This window comes from Vipera ursinii (genome assembly GCF_947247035.1).
Source record: "Vipera ursinii genome assembly, chromosome: Z".
NCBI lineage: Eukaryota > Metazoa > Chordata > Lepidosauria > Squamata > Viperidae > Vipera > Vipera ursinii.
In genome coordinates, this window is record NC_139517.1 from 71,013,918 (window position 1) to 71,036,313 (window position 22,396).

At 36.9% G+C, this 22,396-nt stretch overlaps 1 protein-coding gene across 1 annotated transcript in view; it reads right to left on the minus strand.

Annotated features, from left to right (window-relative positions):
* Positions 1 to 22,396, minus strand: part of BBS9 (Bardet-Biedl syndrome 9) — a 221,044-nt gene that overhangs the window by 132,731 nt on the left and 65,917 nt on the right. The window contains exons 17-18 of the mRNA XM_083376344.1: positions 21,383 to 21,555; positions 20,585 to 20,737 (exon numbers count right to left, since the gene is read on the minus strand). Of these exons, the coding sequence (XP_083232470.1) occupies positions 20,585 to 20,737; positions 21,383 to 21,555 (326 nt within the window). The remainder of the gene's footprint in view (positions 1 to 20,584; positions 20,738 to 21,382; positions 21,556 to 22,396) is intronic.

The window sequence follows — 22,396 nt, forward strand, 5'->3', positions numbered from 1 at the left end:
GGGTGGAAGTATGTGAACCCCTAGCCTAATGACTTCTCCAAGAGCTAATTGGAGCCAGGAGTGAGCCAATCTTGACTCCAATCAGTGTGATGATATTGGATGTGTTGCTGACAGCTGTCCTGCCCTTTAAAAACACACACCTGTTTTGGGTTTACTGGTCTCAAGAAGCACTGTCTGATGTGAACCATGCCTCGCAGAAAAGAGCTCTCAGAAGACCTATGATCAAGAATTGTTGACTTGCATGAAGCTGGAAAGGGTTACAAAAGTATCTCCAAAAGCCTTGATGTTCATGTGTCCACGGTAAGACAGACTGTCTACAAATGGAGAAAGTTTAGCAATGTTGCTACTCTCCCTAAGCGTGGTCGTCCTGTAAAAATGACTGCAAGAGCACAGCACGTAATGCTTAATGAGGTAAAGAAGAATCCTAGAGTGTCAGCTAAAGACTTACAGAAATCTCTGGCACATGTTGACACATCTACAATAAGGAAAACATTAAACAAGAATGGAGTACATGGGAGGACACCACGGAGGAAGCCATTGCTGTCCAAAAAAATATTGCAGCATGTTTGAAATTTGCAAAAGAGCACCTGGATGTTCCACAGCACTACTGGCAAAATATACTGTGGACAGATGAAACCAAAATTGAGTTGTTTGGGAAAAACACACAACACTATGTGTGGAGAAAAAAAGGCACAGCACACAGCACACCAACATCAAAACCTCATCCCCACTGTAAAACATGGTGGAGGGAGCATCATGGTTTGGGGCTGCTTTGCTGCCTCAGGGCCTGGACGGATTGTTGTCATTGATGGGAAAATGAATTCCAGAGTTTATCAGGACATTTTGCAGGAAAACGTATGGCCATCTGTCCGCCAACTGAAGCTCCGCAGAGGATGGGTGATGCAACAGGACAATGACCCAAAGCATGCAAGTAATTCAACAAAACAATGGCTTCAGCAGAACAGAATACGCCTTCTGGAATGGCCCAGTCAGAGTCCTGACCTCAACCCGATTGAAATGCTGTGGCATGACCTTAAGAGAGCGATTCACACCAGACATCCCAAGAATATTTCTACACTGAAGAGGAGTGGTCCAAAATTACTCGAGATCATTGTGCAGGTCTGATCTGCAACTACAGGAAACGTTTGGTTGAGGTTATTGCTGCCAAAGGAGGGTCAACCAGTTATTAAGTCCAAAGGTTCACATACTTTTTCCACCCTGCACTGTGAATGTTTCCATCTTATGTTCAATTAAAACATGACAACAGCTAATGTTTGTGTAGTATTATTTTAAGCAGACTGTGTTTTTCTATTGTTGTGACTTACATGACGTTTAGAGCGCATTTTATGGCCAATTCATGCAAAACTCCACGTAATCCCAAAGGGTTCACATACTTTTTCTTGCAACTGTAAATCGAACATTAAGGGCCATGACATGTAGCAGATAAGCACAACTCTTAAAATGACTTAAGAGAAATACTATTTGAATTATAATCATATGCATTGTAACTTGCATTCCTAAACTTTAAATTTCATAATCAACCTAAGAAGCCAGCCTATTTATGAAATATGAGATATTGATCTCCATTACTTGATTGTCCATAGTAGACAAATTTGCTGGTTCTTACACAAAATGCTACCAAATTCAACTGAAAAACAACAGCCCATGAAAGAGCAGACAAGCAGATGGATTTGAGAGTTAAGTGAGGGCATCATATTGATTGGGAATAATAGTATCTTAAGGAAGTATCTAGTCAAACATTTAATTCACCCTATGCAGAGCTAAATATTGGGTTACAGATCTGCCTGACAGTAAAAAGTTAATTTACACTAGGGGAAAGCATAAGTTTTTCTGGGAGTTTTAAAAATCCTTCCATTCCTCATCATCAAGTCAGAGCTGAAGAAGCTTCTAGGATGAGAAGTGAAATGTCTTCAAAGAGAAAAAAGAAAGTCCAGTTGCCTCATGAAAAAGCACCTTTTGGAGTTTTAAAAATGTTTATCATTAGAATTCTGATGCTATTAAAATACCATCTTGGCATTCACCATCAATTAATGTCCAATATTTCAGAAGTACCTTATCTAATTCCCAATGAACAGAAAAAAATAAATAAGAAAAAGTTGCATGACAAACTATTAAATATGCCAACAAACCTCAGTAAACATAAAATTTATAATACATGTTGCCATGCCTTAGCCTGAATAAAAAGAAATTATTATCCTATATATGGCTTTTACTAGCTAATTTTTAAAAATTACCCATTTGATAGATACGGAAAGTTTTCAGATCTGCCTCCAATGTGAACAATGATGAGAATACTGATACACATAAGCAATATGAGTTGAATGGATATCACAACAACTAGTAACTACTGGATATAATGGACCTTGATTTATAACTTCATAACAGATATGAGGTTTCAGGTTGACGCAGGATAAGCTTTGCTAATTATTTCACATACCGGTATATATCTCTGGATTGAATTCTAGCAAAAGTGATAGATATCTGCAAAGACATATTATCAGTCTAGAATAATGAACAGGTATGAATTGTGATAACTAGTATTCTTAGTTGTTAGAAAGTATTAAACATATATTTTAACTAAAAGAAATAGTGTAATCAACAGATGACAAATGTAAAATATAACAAAAGAGTATTATTGGAGCAAAAAAGGTTTTCTTGAAGTGACAACTTCACATTTTTTGTCAAAATCAACTAGTTTTAACATGCCCAAGATTTAAAGCATGTGACTTCAAAAGAGATTCTTCTTAGACAAATTACTTTCTAAGCATGCCAAGTGTACTTTGAAGAAAATGCTGCATAATCATCTGAAGAACTAAGATCAGTTATTTAAGTTCTCATATAGTTCAATGTGTTTTGATTCACATTCACACTGCTTTTAGGTCGCTATAATCCACAAAGAGCAATTTAGCAAGGAAATTCACATCTAAATTCACTTTGAATATTTCCTTTGATCTTTCTGTAGTTAAAACTTCAGTTTCCAGTCTCTCGTTTGAAAAAAAATGTGAAAAAACTTGTAATTCCAACTTAGAAATACTAATTGTAAATGGATTGATGATAAACAGAGTAATGGTTATAGTGCACAAAAATTTCCATGTGAATTATATTGAAAAGCAGTGTTCTGTTTGTAGTCTTCATTCTAGAACAGGCATGTCAAACTCGCAATGTCACATGATGTCACGCGATGTATCGGAACTTTTTCCCCTTTGCCGGCAATGGTTTCGACATGACACATCTGGCCTGTGGGCCAGCAGTTTGACATGGCTGCTCTAGAATAATTACTAAAACATTCAGTTGTGTTTACAGTGAAGTTAATATTCAGGTTACATTCCAGGAACAATTTTTGTTTTCTAAGTGTGCATATTACATCATATTTCTAGTTAAAATTTAACGTTGATGTTTGTTAATAATTCCCATAATTAAATCATATACACTATAAACAGAGTAATGGTTATAGTGCACAAAAATTTCCATGTGAATTATATTGAAAAGCAGAGTTCTGTTTGTAGTTTTCATTCTAAAACAGGCATGTAAACTTGTCCAAATTTTAGTTCCCTGACAAATTATGTGAAATGTTGAATATTTTATAAATGTGGATTAACTAGAATATGAACCATTGAATGGTGGTACAAATTTGATTAAAGTATAAAAAAAATTGCATCCCCACTTTGCTTTCATGAATGTGGTAGTAGATATTACTTTAATGGAACAATATTCTAAAAAGATGATCAGAGGTGATTTTAAAAGTTTCAGAAATGAATTCATCCAGCTCCATTGATCAGTCTTTATTATTAAATATAATAATTTAATTTAATGTTTCATGATATCAACAAAAATGATAAAGTCCAGAGTATTTAAGTTTTCAAATTCTCACTATTACTCAGCAATCTGAAACTTTAACCAAAAGTGTTCTTGCAGTATAAGCACTAAAGGTTCTAATATGAGTACTTCAAATTTCAGCATTTCTTGAGCCCTTTCTTCAAGACAATATACAAACAAACTGGAAATGCAGATAGAACACGTTTTTTGTGCCTTCAAATCAGTGTTGAGTCTGCCTGAACAATTGTAACAATTGTTTTTGAATACAAAGAATTAATTGCAAACATTAATACAATATATATAGGTGGCCCTTGCTTACCCATCACTTGTGCAGCAAGTGATGGGTAAGCAAGGGGATGATGAGTAGTCAGTCGACTAACAATTTTCTATTATACTGATAATATTCTTTTTTTAAAAAGGATTTAGCTGCCTGATAAGAGGAGGAAAAAGCTTAGAAGTGAAGGTGATCCAGAACTGACTTGTTCTTGTGATTTAATTTGTTTTAAAAGTACTTGAATTAGAAACGTGATTATGCGTTGATAATCTCTCAGGATAGTAAACATACCTATAAAGCTTTCTTCTCTATTAAATTAAAACTTCCTATTTCAGTTCTTGTATTTCAATGATTAAACTAGCTAAAAACAGAAAGACTAATTTGACATCTTTAACAAAAGATCTAGGTTAGGGAGCAATTTAATTAAGAAGGGACTGCCATTCAAATTCAGAAATACTATTCATGAAAACAAATCTAATTGATACAAAGGTGCAACTTTGTGGAACCCTATCTTTCCCACTACTGTAAAGCAATACCACACTGAACATTAAGTGCTAAAAGGTTTGACATACCAGAGGTGGATATCAGAAATCCTAATATATACCACTGAATCACTCTCCCATAACACTTGCAGCATAATGATAATATGTTCCCTTTGGGTAAACACGTGTTTTCGAATAGGGACATTTTATTAGAAGTGACTTCAGACTCTTACATTCATTCGCAAACTTAGTGTAAATCCTTTGGGGCATGCCAGGATTAGCCTTCCAATCTTATGTGATTAAATTATTAGTTTCTGATTATATAAGGCCTTTAAAAGCTGTGTGTGAGAGGGAAGAAAGGGAAATAGAAACAGAGATCATTTTTTCTAGACAGAAAAATGTTGCCACTTGATTAATAAAACACATCTTGGAAAGCTACAAATAAACAAAATAAATTACAAAGTGTGCACACCAATTGTTACATTACTGATGCTACAAACATTTCTGGAGCATATGAAGGGGCTTCTTTTTACTTTCAAAAGAGTAAATAAATATATCCACACTTATTACTATGACTATTATGTACCAAAAAGAGGAATGCAGTTTGCCTCATGAAAAGAATTTCCTTCTATTCAAGAACATAATGGGCTACCCACTTGATTTTGTGCTCCCTTTTTTCTAAATTCACTCCAGAATCTATATATAACCATGCATAATATAAACCCTAATAAAGTGAATTATCATTGATATTATATTTAAAGCAACTATATTTTTCATTAAAGCACAAACAATATAATATGACAAACTGCATTGCAGTGGGGTGGAAGAGAAGCTGTCTTACTGGACAGGACTACCTAAGTAAAATAAAGTTTTCTTTTCAGGCTTTAGCTACTGTGTTTCCCTGAAAGTAAGACCCAGACCGATAGTTAGCCCTAGCTTGATTTTTGGGGGTGGGCCTAATATAAGCCCTACTCCAAAACTAAGCCCTAGTTTTAGGGTGAGGCGCACCCCTAAAAATCAAGCTGGGGTGGGGGTAGGGTTGGTGAACCTGCCCATGCCCCACACCTACTTACCTTACCAGTAGGCCCACCACAGTCAGGCCTCCCAACTGTTGCGCTGCTGCTTGACCTCTGTGGCCACTTGCCTCCACTTACGGCAGGATGCCACATGGTGCTTCAGGCCACTTCTGCTGCTAGCGGCAAGGTGCCACACAGCGTTTGAGGCCGCTTTTGCTGCTCACACGCTTTGGGTTGCTTTTGCTGCTCATGCAGTGCTTTGAGTTGTCTTTGCTGCTCGCGCAGCGCTTCGGGCCGCTTCTGCTGCTTGTGACAGGAGGCCATGTGGCTCTTCAGGCCATTTCTGCTGCTCTGTGAGCAGTGAAAACAGCCCAAAGAGCCACATGGCCTCCTGCCGTGAGCAGCAGAAGTGGCCCAAAGCAGTGTGTGGCTTCTTGCCGCTAGCAGCAGAAGCGGCCTGAAGCATCATGCGGTGTCCTGCCATGAGCAGTGGCAACGCACCGTATGCACCACATGGCATCCGGCCACAAGCAGTGACAAGCATCTGCAGAAGTCAAGCAGGGGCACAACAGGTATCGCGCTGTGGGAGGCCTGGCTGTAGTGGTCCTAAGATAAGACACCCTCTGAAAATAAGACCTGGTGCCCCTTTTGGAGGCAAAAAATAAATAAATAAGACCAGGTCTTATTTTTGGGGAAACACGGTAATTCTAATAATTATTATATATCACTTCTATATTGTACAGTTATTGCTATACTAACTTTTGTGTTTGTGATTTAAGAAGATGGAAAAATAGACTCATTTACAAATTAACTATTATATTTGTACTTGGGACATATTTTTATTAACTATAGGAAAAACTGAATACATGATATACTTTTACCTATTTTTCCAAACTTAAAAAATTCAATCAGAATTTATTCAGGTAATGTCTTCTGCGTAAGCTGGCAAAGTTCATAGCATCAACCGATATTTTCTAGCCAAAAAACCTCTCCACTTTAGTTTCAACTCTGAATAGAACCCAAGGTTTTACTTTTTAGCATGGATCCATTTAATATATACAAACTTTTAATTCGCTCTAACTTAACTGCCCTGAGATATACTTTTGAAGGAATCTTGTAAGTAGACTCTTTAATCCACACAGGAGAAAGTATAAAATTTCTTCCACTGTTATATGAATATCAATTATCCAACTATAGAGGGTGAAGAAATATGACAGCACGATTATACACAGAAGCATAAAATCACATGACCCTGACAGACTTGTGATATCACTTCCCATTCGGTTAAGTAAGACTGCAATCACTAAGCAAAACACATCATGTGACCACAACTTGCAATTTTACTTCCATGATCTAGATTAATTTTGCTTGTCATGAGCCAGTACTGAAGCATGCTAATGGAAATTATATAACTGCAGGACACTGTTGGTTATAAAAACAAGGACTGGGTTGCAAAGAAAGGTTTTTTTTACACCATTGTCTCTTCAAATAGTCACTAAATAAAGCAATCAATAAGCAAGGGGTACTTGCACAGAAGATCAGGGACAGTGAGGGGGCAGGGCGCCACATTGAAGAAGTTTGGGTCAAAGGCAGGTTTAACTGCATCTAACTAGATTACTTCCTAATGGGTGGAAACAAATAAAAATGTCTTACAATTACTAAGCATAGTTTATGTCAGTTTATTAGCAACTTAAGAATTCTAATCATCAGCTCCTTTGGAAGTCACGCATAGGACAGCAAGTTTCTTCCAATGGATCATATTCATGGCAGCAACTTCAGCATCTTCCAATTTGATGTCTACTGTCCATAAGTCAACTTTTAACTTCTGATACCACTACCTGTCCACTTTCCCTTCCATCATACAGCATTTTTCAGGTACTGATGTTCTGGCAAACGAAGAATATGGCAAGCTAGATCCATTTGACATTTTGTCACATGAGCAAACTTCCTGGATCCACTCCACTGCAAAACTTCATTTGTAACACAGTCACACAAAGTGACACCCAGAATTCTCTGTAGGCAAGGTTAATGGAATATATTGAGTTTTGGTGCTGTGTGTGCTGTTATTGCCCATGTTTTACTGGCACAGATCACTGTTGGTACAATAATTGTCTTTTAGAACTGTTATGTCTTCTTATCTATTTTTGAAGCTGACCAGATAGACTGTAGACTCTGGAATATTGCTGAGGCTTTACCTATTCTGTGTTTAACAAATGCTGCCATCTTGTGATATGATATTACTGTACTATGTAAACTGTTGGACATGTTCTACTGGCTGTTGGCTAGTTGTGTTAAAAAATCCTGGAGCACCAGGGAACTACCAGATGATTGGAAAAGGGCTGATGTAGTTCCCACATTCAAAAAAGGGGAAAAATGGATCCAGGAAACTACAGAACTATCAGTCTGATATCAATAACTGGGAAGATTCTGGGAAAGATAATCAAGCAATGAATCTGCAAACACATAGAGGTAAACAAAGTCATAACTAGAAGCCAAGATAGGTTTGTTAAAAACAGAACATGCCAGACTAATTTTACTGCATTCTTTGACAAAGTGACAAAATTAGGAGACGGCAAAATGCTGTAGATATAATTTACTGTATTTTTCGGACCATAAGACGCACCTGACTATAAGACGCATCCAGTTTTTAGAGCAGGAAAACAAGAAAAAAAATATTCTGAACCAAATAGTACCAGTATACTAAAACAGGGCTTTTCAACCTTTTCATCCATTGTACCACTTTTAGGACAAGGCAATGTCACCCAGCAACGTGTCAAAAACTTGACGCCCACCCCTAAAAAAGGAAAAAAATGATAAAGTACAGGTAGTCCTTGACTTACAATGATTCACTTAGTGACCGTTCAAAGTTACAACACTGAAAAAAGTGACTTATGACCATTTTTCACACTTATGACCGTTGCAGCATCCCCAGGGTCATGTGATTTACATTCTGATGCTTGGCAATCGATTCATATTTATGATGGTCACATTGTTCCAGGGTCATGTGATTGCCTTTTCCAACCTTCTGACAAGCAAAGTTAGTGGGGAAACCAGATTCACTTAACAATCATGTTACTAATTTAATTTCTCTCTCTCCTTCTCTTTCTCTCCCTCTCTCCCCCTCCCTCTTTCTTTCTCCTCTCCTTCTTTCTCTTTCCCTTTCCTTTTCCCTATTTTTCTCTTTCCCTCTATTTCTCCCTCTTTCTCTCTCTCCATTTCCCTCCCTTTCTTTCTCCTTCTCCCTATCTATTTTTCTCTTTCCCTCTATTTCTCCCTCTTTCTCTATTTCCCTCCCTTTCTTTCTCCTTGTCTCTCTCTCCCTCTTTCTCTCTCTCCCTCTATTTCCCTCCCTTTCTTTCTCCTTGTCTCTCTCTCTCCCTTTCTTTCTCTCCCTCTTTCCCTCTCCCTCTTTCTCTCTCTCCCTCTATTTCCCTCCCTTTCTTTCTGCTTCTCTCTCCCTCTTTCTCTCCCTCTCTATTTTTCTCTTTCCCTCTATTTCTCCCTCTTCCTCTGTTTCCCTCCCTCTTTCTTTCTCCTTCTCTCTTTCTCTATTTTTCTCTTTCTCCCTCCCTCTCTCTCTCCCTCCCTCTCCCATTGTCCCTTCCTTCCTTCCTTCTTTCTTCCTTCCCTCCCTCTTTGTCCTTCCCTCTCCGCGTTAGAGCAGTACGTACGGAGGCAGCCCTGCGGCCCGGCTTTCTCTTGCAGAAGGCAGGCTGAAACGGAGCAAGGAATGCTAATCGGCCGATCCCGCGCTCCTGCATTCTCCTCCGCTCGGTTTCAGCTTTTCTTGCTACAAGAGAAAGCAGGCTGAAACGGAGCGAGGGAATCTGCTAGAATAATTGTAAATGGAGACTATACAGAAAACTTTAATATTAAAAAGGGCACAAGACAGGAATTTCCTTTATCCCCACTACTATTTATACTAACTCTATTTATACTAACTCTATTTATACTAAGTATTGAACAGAAACATTAGACAAGAATCTGAGATTAAAGGACTAGAGATAAAGGGTGAAAAATATAAATTACAAGCATTTGCAGATGACTTGGTTTTTATATTGTAAGAACCTTTGGAAACTAGCACAAAACTGTTGGATACAATAGAACAATATGGTGATGTAGCAGGTTTGATAATAAATAGAGAAAAAACTAAAGTTTTGACAAAGAACTTAACAGAAAAATAGAAAATGCAACTTGAAAAAACAAACAAACCTTTAAATAGTTAAAAAAAAGTTAAGTATTTGGGAATTTACTTAACAGCAAGATGTGCAACAATAAAAGAGGATAACTACGTAAAGTTACTAAAACTAATAAAACTAGACTTAGAAAATTGGAAAAACCTTCAACTTTCAATGCTGGGAAGAATAGCTACAATTAAAATGAACATTTTACCAAAAATACTCCATTTCAAACTATTCCCATAAAATTAGAAAAAGCTTTCTTTGATGAACTGAATACCATAATATTGAAATTTATTTGGCAAGGGAAAAAAGCACAAATCAAAGTGAAAATGTTACAAGATGTTAGAGAAAGGGGAGGACTGGGACTCCCAGATTGGAAGTTATATTACCAAGCAGCTATTCTAATGTGGATTAAAGAATGGATAACACTCAGAGATAAAAGATATTATATCTTGAGGAGCATGACCTGCAGATCAGCTGGCATGCCTTCCTATGGTATGGGAAGAATAAAGCCCAGAGATACTTTCAGAACAATACCATAAGAAACACACTTTTATTAGAATGGGAAAAAATAAAGGAAAAAACTTACATTAAGATATCTGACTGGCTTTCAACAATGGAAGCTTTTGCTTACCCAAACTTAATTAATTATGATAAACGGGACTTCCGGTGGCGGCGCGGCGCCGAAGACAGCCTTCCCGGGCTGCCCGCGGCTCAGCTGTTTGTTTTTTCGCCCGAAACAGCGCCGATCAGCTGTTCGGGCGAAATTGAAGCCCCCTCCTCGGGAGAAGAGGAGGGGGTGAGGCCCCAGGTAGGGGTAGAGTTCTCCGGGGCCGCCTGAGCTTGGAGCTTGGGCGGCTGAAGGATTGAACTCCCCCGAAGCCTGGGTTGCTCCCAGCTGGCCGGCGTCTCTGCTCCGAACTTCTTGGAGCAGAGCCAGGCGTCTGCGAACCATCCCTGCCTGAAGAAAGGACTATGATTTAAAGGAGCAGGCAGAGCGGTACAAGAGGCAAAGGTGAAGAGGATTATTTTACTATACTCTCGAGCTTGTTGGACTTTTTAAACTTTAAGTGAAAGTGCGTCATAATTGAGGACTAAAAGATGGCGGCGAAACCTCCCCCTAAAACTCTTCGGAGTGGTGGATCCTCGCCGGTGCAACAATCATCACTACAGGCATTGCACCCTCCTGAAGCGCTGACATCGAAGGATTTGCGAGATGCTTTGGATAAACATGCCCAGGTACTTTTGGAATCAATTAATCAATCAATTGCTGATAAATTTGCACAGATGGAGGAGAAATTGGAGAAATTGGAGGAGAGAATGGAAGAGAGGATGGAACAGAAGTTCAGCGTGATGAAGGTAGACATTTTGTCTTCAGTGCATAAAGTGGCGGAATGTGTGGAAGAATTAGATGAAAAAATGGATGATCTGGCTCAAAGGAATGCTATATTAGAAGTAAAAGCACGGGAGAATGAAAATGCAAGAGACAAAGTGGAAAGGGAGTTAAGCCTAGCCCAATATTACCAGATGCAGTTTGCTGTCAGAATCAGAGGTTTAAAAGAGAATATTAAAGAAGATTTAAAGCAGCTGATCTCTGAGGCTCTCGAAGTGGTGTTAAACCAGCCAGCATCTGAAATAAGAGCAGCTATGGATAAAGTGTTTCGGGTGAATTCATGGATTGCCAGACAGAGAAAGTTGCCTAGAGATGTGGTGGTTTATTATGCAAAAAGAGAAATTAGAGATCAAGTTATACAAGCTGCCTATGATGCTAAAGTGGTGATTGCTGAACAAGAAGTCTTGGTTTTAAAAGAAATTCCTCCAAGGAATATATTTCTCGTGCATGAGCTTAAGCAAAGAGATATAAGGTTCAGATGGGAGATTCCAGATGGGCTGATGGTGATGCATGAAGGTAAAAGGTATCGGCTGATTACTGTGAAGCAAGCGCGTGATTTCTACAATAATGTCTTAAAAGCAACCCCATTAACACTTCTGGAAGCTGGAAAGGGATCTGGAGAAGGAGAACATCAAGAGGATGAAACAGAGGAAAGTGGTGCTGGAGGAGATCAAGCTACAACTTCTTTGGATGATCCTAGAGAGCAAAGAGTAACGCGTGCTGCTTTAAAACGAGCAAAGAAAATAAAAGAACAAGATCAGCAAAAGTCTTCAGATTCTTCACAACATACATATAGTCAAGCTGTGGGAGGAGCACGGCCTAAAGAAGTTAGTCCTATCAAAGCTGTGGTCCAAGAGCTTTTGGAGGATATGCATGGCAACTAAATTTCTAACCTGGAATGTTAATGGACTAAATTCACCGCAGAAGCGGAAGAAAGTTTTTCAATATTTAAAACAATTTAAGATAGATGTTATATGTTTGCAAGAAACGCATATTAGAGTTTTGGATCAAAAGCATTTACTGAACTCGAGACTGGGTACGCAATTTGTTGCCTCTGCAGAGAATAAGAAAAATGGAGTGGTTGTTTATGTTAAAAGTGCCTTAACAGCAGACTTAATTGAAGCAGATAAGCATGGAAGATATGTTATGATTGAGCTGTTGTTAGAAGGTAAAAAGACGCTTCTAGTTGGATTATATGCACCTAACCAACAACAAGCTGATTTTTTTAGCTTACTCCACATAAAGCTTACCCAGTTGGATTATAAATCTTTTATTTTTATGGGAGACTGGAATGGTGTTTTGGATGTACAGTTGGATAAGGCTGGAGCTTTTAAGCGCATTCCAAGTCATGCTAGACTGCCTAAATCTTTTTTTGAAATGAAGGATGACCTGGAATTGCGAGATATTTGGCATGAGAGACACTTGCAGGAGAAGGATTATACTTTTTATTCTGACAGACACCAATCTTTTTCGAGGATTGATTTTATTTTGTTGACTAATGATTTTTTTTGAGAACTAAAAAGGTGAAGATTTGTGCAAGAGCTATCTCTGATCACAGTCCAGTTTGGTTGGAGATTGATAAGGAGAAAAGAGATAGGCGTTCGTGGCGCGTAAATGAGAATTTGTTTAGAAATCAGAGAAATGTGGAAGAATGCAAACAGCGGATGAAGGATTTTTTTGAGATTAATATGAATAAGGGTACCTCTATGGACATGGTTTGGGATGCTAGCAAGGCCTATATGAGAGGGGTGTTGATATATATGAATAATAGACATAGACGTGCAGTGGAAACTAGAAGGAAAGAACTGGAGAATGAAATAAAGGAAAAAGAAAAGGCTTTGATTTTGAATCCAGAGGATGTGAAGATCAAGGAGGCTATTAGACTGCTAAGAGGACAATTTGATAAATTAATGGCAGATCAAGTGGCAACAAATCTGCGGTTTGCTAGGCATAATACTTTTTGCAACGCTAATAAACCAGGCAGATGGTTAGCTTATAGACTGAGGAAAAAACAAAGGGCCTCTAATATAGATAAGATTGAGTATAAAGGAAGGGTTGTGTTTCAACAGAATCTTATTAAGGATGCTTTTGTGGATTTTTATTCGAAATTATATACTAAAGAGGAAATTAATGTAAAAGATATTGATATATACTTGGAGAATGCTAGCATCCCGGTTCTTACGCAAGTACAAAAAGAGGGGATTAAACAACTGATTACAGAAGAAGAAATTCTTACAGCAATTAAGGAACTGAAGGTGGATAAAGCGCCAGGTACGGATGGCTTGACTGCGGCCTATTATAAAAATTTACAATTTGAGATGATAAAGCCGTTAAAGGAACTGTTTCAGACAATTCAGAGGGGGGGAAAGGTGCCACCGTCTTGGAGAACAGCTTTTATCTCTTTGATTCCGAAGGAAGACCAGGATGCTACTCAAGTTAAAAATTACAGACCGATATCGCTTTTAAATACAGATTATAAGATATTTGCTAAGGTTTTGGCTAATAGACTGATGAAGGTTCTGCAACAGGTGATTCATGGGGATCAAACGGGGTTTATTAGTGGTAGGCAAATGAAAAATAATGTGAGACATATAGTTGATGTGTTAGAGTTTTTGGAAAGGCACAACCAGATCTCTGCAGCGCTAATCTTTTTAGATGCTGAAAAGGCCTTTGATCAATTGAATTGGCAATTTTTGTTGAAAGTTTTAGATAAAATGGATTTTGGGGAAAAATTTTTACAACCGATTAGGGCATTATATCAAAAACAAACTGCCCGAATCATAGTTAACAATAGCCTGACAGCAGCATGTAATATTGAGAAGGGCACAAGGCAAGGGTGTCCGTTATCGCCCTTGTTATTTGTGTTAACATTAGAGATACTATTGGTTAAGATTCGGAACTCAGAAAAAATTAAGGGGATACAAGTTGGAGATCAGGACTATAGATTGAGAGCATTTGCAGATGATCTGGTTGTTACAGTGACCCAGCCAGAGAACTCTGTTGTGGACCTGATGGAGATAATAACACAATATGGGAAGGTTTCTGGATTTAAAGTAAATACACAGAAAACTAAAATTTTGGCTAGAAATATGACAGTTTCACAGAAGGCTCTCTTAGAAGGATTAACTGGATTTGAGATTGTTAAAAGGGTTAAATATCTGGGGGTGATTTTGTCGCCCTCTAATACAAAGCTATATAAAAATAATTATGAAAAACTATGGGGGAAAATTCAAAAGGAATTGGAGAGTTGGCAAAAATTGCAATTGTCTTTGTTGGGACGGATTGCAGCAGTGAAAATGAATGTCCTGCCCAAATTTTTATTTTTATTTCAAATGATACCGATTCTTAAGAAAGATTCTAACTTGGAGGAATGGCAGCGTGGTATCAATAAATTTGTGTGGGCAGGGAAAAAGCCACGAGTTAAACTTAAGATTATGCAGGATACTCGTGAGAGAGGTGGCCTTAAATTGCCTAATTTTAAATTATATTATGAAGCTGCTGCATTAGTAGGAATAAGCGATTGGATTAATTTGACGCAACTGAGGTTATTAAATCTTGAGGGCCATGATTTGTTGTTTGGCTGGCATGCATATTTGTTGTATGATAAGAAGGTAGATACTGTGTTTAGGATGCATATTTTAAGACAGGCATTGCTGAGAGTTTGGAAGAAGTATAGACATAAGTTAAGCAGCAAGATACCATTGAGGGCAATTCCAAAACACGCAATAGAAAATATACATGCTGGTTTCAAACATGATGTGACTACGTACAAGGAAATTTTAAGCCTGGAAAGGAATGTTTGGTGTTTGAAATCATATAGCCTCTTGCGAGAAGAGAAGGTTGTTCAAACTTGGTTTCAATATATTCAATTACGGGCCAGGTGGAAAGAAGACCAGAAAAATGGATTTACAATGACTGATGAAAATTTGATAAAGCAGATTAGAAATCAGGGACCAGCACATATTAAACGGATATATCTTGCATTGATAGAGATTGACTCGGAAACAGAGCTTGTTAAGGATTGTATGATAAAATGGGCCCAAAACATCCAGGAAGTTATTACAATGGACACGTGGGAAAAGATTTGGGTGAGGAACGTAAAATTTACTCAAGCACAAAGTCTAAGAGAGAACTTTTACAAAATGTTTTATAGATGGCATTTAGATCCTAAAAAGCTTGCAAGTATGTATCCGAATTATCAGCCTAAATGTTGGAGGTGTGGTGATGAAGATGCAACATATTTTCACATATGGTGGACATGTAAGAAGGTTAAGGCTTTTTGGATAAAAGTCTGGTGGAATATGCAGAAGATTTTTAAACAAAGGATAAAGTTTTGTCCACAACTTTTTTTGTTGGGAATAATTGCAGACGCTACAGTTGTGGACACCAAGCTGATGTTGAACTTAATTATGGCGGTAAGACTTTTGATAGGCCAATATTGGAAGAAAGAGGAACTGCCGACCATAGAAGAGTGGACTTTAAAGGTTTCCGACCTGGCAGAGATGGCGAAGATTTCGGCCTATTTGAAAGATCATTCGCAAGAACGTTATATTATGGAATGGAGAAAATGGATTGAGTTTATCCAGAACAAGTATAGGGTTAAGAAGTTTTATGTAGCATTCGAATAAGTCTTCTTTCGTGTTTTTTTTTCTATTCTAGTTTTCTATATATATTTAATATTGCTAAGGTGTGTCTTATCCTATATAAGCTAGAGAGTGATGGATTTTAGAATTTATAGTTGTTAGTATATGGTTGTTTATGATTGCCTTTTTATATATATATACCTTGTATTTAGCTCTGGGAAGTCGGGGGGGAGGGGGGGTGGAGGGCGGGGGGGAGGGAGGGAGGTTGGGGGGAGGTAGGGGGGGAGCAGGGAGGGGGAAGGGGGGTTTTTTAAAGGAAAACTGTATTTTAAAACTTTTCAATAAAAAAAAAATTAATTATGATAAACTTGTAATATATAAGGACTTATTGGATAATGAAGGAAGACTGAAATCTAGACAAGACCTACATCAACAAGGTATTGATTTAGCATGGTGGCCATATTTACAAATTCAAACAAGAAGCTGATTAAAAAACTCTACAGGTTTCTGCTTAATCTAAAGATGAAGAACAAGTTAAAGAAACAATGATAATTTGGGCAAAAAGTGTTGGTCACACTATAGAACTTGAAGAATGGGAAAAGTTATGGGATAGAAATATTAAAGCTGTATCATATAAAGAAAATTTGTATAAAATGTTTTATAGATGGCACATGACACCAGTGAGACTAGCGAAAATGTTTAAAAATACTTCAAATGTTTGTTGGGAATGCAGCCAAAGACCAGGTACCTATTATCATCTCTGGTGTTCTAAAGCTAAAAAGGTTTTGGCTTAAGATACATTTATGATTGGAAAAGATGGTTAAAAAACAAATAGAATTTAAACCTGAATTGTTTTTGTTAAGAATGATAGATCCCAATTATGATAAAGAGACTGGGTATTTAATACTACATATATTAACAGCAGCGAGAATTATGTATGCCCAATACTGGAAAAATGAGAGAGTACCAACTGAAGAAATGCTTACCAAGAAAATACCAGATTGTGCAGAAATGGATAGATTAACTCTAGAGATTAAAGAAAAAGAGCATTTAATTTATTATACAACTTGGAATAAATTTTATCAATGGCTAGACAAACAAATTAGAGAGAAAGAAATGTGATACTTATTTTTTTGACCCTATTTTACTAAGAAAAATATTATAGATTGAAAATTTAACATTGTTTACTATAATTTGCTAAGTCTATTATTGTTATCATTATTCTTACAACTTTTATTGATATATATCAACCCAGACAATATGCTATTTGCTAAATATTGAACATAATTGGGGGAACCCCCAACCCCTCCCTTAACTTTCCCTCTATCCCAACCCCGTACCCCATCCCTGCATTTTCCTCCCCACCCTTATAAAAACCAATAAAATTTACATTAAAAAAGATAGAAAGACCTGCACATGGATTAGAGAACAAACAAAAGTATATATCATCAAGAGAGCAAAAGAATTGAAATGGAAATGGGCTGGACACATAGCAAGGAGACCTGATAGCAGGTGAACCAAGGCAGCCATAGAATGGATCCCTCTTGATAAAAAGCATCCATGAAAGAGACCTAAAACAAGATGGATTGACGACATCAGCAAGTATTGCAGGCCCAATTGCCAAAAGAAAGCTTAGGACCCCATTGGTCAGAAACATGAGGAACAGGCCTTCATCCTGCAGTGGATAGACATTGGCTAAAAAATGATTGACAATTGTTAAGTCTGAGGAATTATGTGGTAGGTACTTGTTTGTAGCAATTTACATACTCCATTTTTATTACAGTTCTTGCTTGCAGGCAAATGATATTTCTTGCAGAACTTTCAGTGCTCCATTGTTGCTACTTTTCCATGTCATTATTTGTAATCTATCTGTCCAATCTTCTTACAAAAGCTAATCAGGTGGTCCACTGTTTCTTCAACTTCTTTGCAAAGGTGGGACTTACTCTCTGTTGCTGTGCACTCAATTTTAACTTTATATGTGTCTAACGACCTACCTCAGCTAAGCCTCCCAAGAAAACAGAACTCTTGAAACAGGTATTGTTTCAAAAGGAACTTTTATTAGGGGCTAGTGACAGTAGAGAATCAAGGCGGAATCCGAGAGAAAAATCTGTGAAGCAATATATTAAAAGCAACATTCAATACTCCTCCCCACAGAATCTCAGTGTTTGTTTGAACCCCAGCCAATAAAAAGCTGGCATCGTGTTTTAGTAAGTGGTCTTTTTGGCAGGCTCTTCAAGGTCTTTCTCACTTTTGATTTCTTCTGGCTCCAAGCACAAACCATCTCTATGATAAGGAAGAGACATTCCATCTCCTGGGTGAAGGGCATCCGGCACAGTGCAAAGCAATCCCAAAAGCTCCTCCCTCCCAACAGAATGGCAGGCCACAAAGAAAGGCTACAGAAAAAAGGGAAAATGGGCATAGAGTAAAATTCATTTCTTTGAGGACCTGACAATGTGTTTGTTCTTAAGGCTTGGTCTTGGTCTTGTGCCACAATTAGCTGTTTGGTCTCTTTCTTTAATTTTCCTGTTATTAGTTGTTGTATAACTTGCTGCTATTTATGTGGTCTGTTAATTTTTTAATATACTGAGCATATAATACTTTGCCTTGCCATATCTCTTTCTTTCATGTCTTTTCTTCTTGTCATTTGGTCTTTCTTGTAGGCCACTTTCCACAACTCAATAAGCCTTCATGGTATACTAGCTTCAATGCATCTTCTTCACTGTCCTTCAGATATTTTTTCAATGCCCTTTTTTCTTGTTTAACTGTCATGTACCTGCAACATTCCACACACACCTACTTTTCTTGATAAGTAGAATCTGTCTACATTGCTTTAAGAACGAAGGACAAATTCATGGTCATTATTTTTCTGGTTTTCCTTTTTAGGGCTTTTAGTTCTGCTTGAGTCCAGTCCACTATTCCAGCTGTGTATCTGAAGACTGGAATTGGCCAGGTATTAATTGCCTTGATGGTATTTCCTCCACTGAGTTTGGACTTGTAAGATCTTCTTCATTCCCTTGATGTATTCACTTCTAACCTTTTTTCTTGACTTCAGTGTGCTTGATGTTGTCAGCTTGAAGGATGCCCAAGTATTTGTAGTTATTGTTTTCATCCACACTTTTGATAGCATTTCCATAGGCATCTTGATTTCTTTTCACCAGGTTCCCCTGTTTGATACGAGACACAGCACATTTGTCCAGTCCCTACTCCATTGCTATGTCTTGGCTGCATATATAGACAATGCTGAGCAAGGATTCGATTTTAGATGGTGCTTTTCCATTCAGCTTCAGTTCGTCCATGTAGAGGAGATGGCATTGCTTGGGAGATGTTGATGTTTGATAGCCGTGGCCAGACACTGTTCAATACCTGTTGACAAAGGAATCAGTGCAGTGACGAACAGTAGTGATGATAGTGAGCCTTCTTGAAAAATTCTTCTTGATATTAACCTATCATCATTGACCAGCATCTGTGTCTTCCATTATGTCACTGATCTTTACACAAAGAATCTAATGTTTCTACTGACTCCTGTTCTTTTTAGGGAAAGGAGTCTACTACTCTTTGTGGTAACAGTTTTAATTATGATACACTGGAATATATTTGCATGTAAAATATAATTAGTATTCAGCTCTCTTTAAGCCAGAAAATTGATTGCTTATTAATTTATTTGAATTGTACATATAACTATGAATTCTTGTAAGCAATGAATGTATAGAAGCATCCACACTGGCTTCCTAAAATTGGGGTCTCTGAAAAAGACTACAGTGAACAGCCAACCAGCATATGTTCTTGCATAAAAATGTAGTATACCCTTGATCACAAAAAGATTTCTTTTGTCTGTTTTAGTGACAGCTACATGGTTTGCCGTTTGTTTCTTCATCTAGCACATTCAGTCTTGTTCATAAAACTTTGTATTTTAGCAAAATAAAGAACTCTAGTGACTGCTTATATGAGCTTCTCTATCCTAAATATTTTATACATATACATAAATTATTAGAATATATGCAGGAGAAAACAGATAAATTGAAGAAGAGTTTAGAAAGGAATCCATCATTTCAGTATGAGAAATAAAAAAAGTTTTTTAAAAAAATATGCAATACATAATTAATGGCATATTCAGGCCCCAACACATTGAATAATGGACTAGATATATGCAGGGAAGACAAATTCATCAATCACTTTTATATCAATGACTTATAGAGCCTCCTTTATAAGAGAGTTATGCTGTGGAATCATGGTTGCTACCTTTATGACCTTACCGTGGATATTTTAGACAGAACCATGCATGCTCTGTGAAAGATCAGATGGCTGTACAGTCTACCCAATGGGACTCTTTTTTAAAGTAATGCATGGCTGAGATATAAAATCAAACTATATCTATTACAAGATAATACCAGCCAGTTTGCTTTCAATTACTTCAGCTATAGCCTTTGAAACACCCAGGATGTAAACACATTTGTAAAAGGAGACTGCTAGTCTCAGATTATTTTGTTGTGAATGTTACAGCAGTTGAACTATTCCATCAGTTTACAGTATATGTAAATGTTTACATAAGTTCTGTACAATAAAATATTTTCACATAAGTATTCCAGCTTGGAAAGAATGATGCACTGTCAAAGTTCATGAGACCTCTGAGTAGCAATCCTATATTACAAGATCAAACAAAACCATTGCAGATCATCTGGAACACTGCAGGGAATAGTAGATTAAACAAATTACTGTTCTATGATAAATGTAACAAGGAAGGTATCTTTATATATATATTTAAACTTGTTTGATGGAAAACATTAAAAATAGATAAGTTTATAAGTCAACTATACTGACCTGTCTGTATGTTCCTTCTAACAAGGTATCCAGATGTTGAAGTGGAGCTGGAGTTTTATCTTTAAACCTTGTCAGTAAACGCCGTTCAATAGCTCTAAACTGTATGGCTCTTTCAGCTAATAGTTGCTCATACTTCACAGCATTCAAACGCAGCTGTAATTAAGAAAATTTTTCAAAGAAAGAGTTAATGGTATTCTAGAACACAAAATATATGGTGCTACATTTGCTGCAAAAATCCAGTTATTAGTTTTACATGGTCATTATGAAAGCAAAATTATACACGCATTATTAATGAGCTAAATGTCAGTTATTACTGAAACTAAAAATAATTAGTTCAACCCTGAACTACAAATATTCTCCTTCATTGGTACTAAAAATAATTGTTGAACCTAAGGTAATATACAATAATGTTATGTTTTTCATAACTAGCAGACTGTGCGGTACCATTCTATTTTGCTTAACTAATCATTACATTTTAAAATATTTAAAGTACAATATTTTTATAAAGAGGAAAGCTAAATATTAAAACTCACTACATAAAAGTTTATAGTTATTTTTTTCAGAAGCAAGCAAGCAAGCATATTTGGGACTTATTCCCAAAGAAGTATTTAATATTAAAAAGTTTTCAATAATTAAATTGCCATTTAGCAATTCAAAAAGTATTTTATAGAGTATTTTGGTATGCATTCTTGCTTTCAAATAAAAAGTCTGAAATCATTCTAATAAAAATTAGAAGTCATAACAACTGAAGAAAAATAAACATTGATAATCATAAGTCACATATATTTATGAGCATACCTCAAAATGGTGATCAATTATGTCAAAATAGTCTTGTAAAGGGATTGGACCAGAAAAAGTACATACAAAATCTTTGTAATTTTGCCTCTTGAAATGTTGCTCAAGACGAAGAGTGAGTTCTTTTGTAATTAGCCAAATATCTTCTAATTGTTCACTTTGAATTCTGTAACGTTCTTCAAAATAAAAATAAATGCAAAAATTATTTGCTCTCCAGCATTAATTGGTATAATTCATCAAAGTAGTGTTTTATTGATGCAATAAATACAGTAAAACCTCTGAAAGCTGACGACCCAAGGGACTGAAGGAAAGTGGTCAACATATGGAGATGGTCAAAATACAGAACTGTACTGATATGTACATGTGCCTCATTTTATTGTACAATTTTTACTTAGAAATGTCATACAGGAAAATCATTCACACACAGGAAAATCATTCATGCAGTATGGTATCATACTAAACCAATACATTTACATATGTATTGTTTTCTCATAGATTTTAGTCTGTTTTTTATTCACTCAGCATACCTGGGCATTTTTCCATGGCAAATGATTTCAACTGCATTATCAAATGACTGACATCCTCTTCTTTCAGAATATCTGCAATTTCTGTGTCCTCCTCACTTAATTGTTCACTTAAGTCTTCTGTTTCATCAGTTGCTTCCAGCACTTTTCTACTGATTAGAAAATTGTTTCTGGGTCAGGTTCATTGCAAATTTCCACATTGTTATTATCCATTGCAACAAAATCTTCAAAATCTACTCTCTCAAATTCCCCCAAGGGAAGTGGGCTATCTAGCTGGGATGCAACATCCTGCTCTTGGGTTGTAACAAATCCAGCTTTCTTGAAGCACTTCTGTATTGTTTCAGGCTGAACGTTATTCCAAGCAGAACTAATCCAGAGAATAGCATTCAGAGCAGTAATTGATGTAATGGATGATTTTATTTCTGCATACGGAACCATAGGTTTATGTTTTAGCAAAGACCCCACTGCAGAAACTAGGCTCAATAGTGCATTT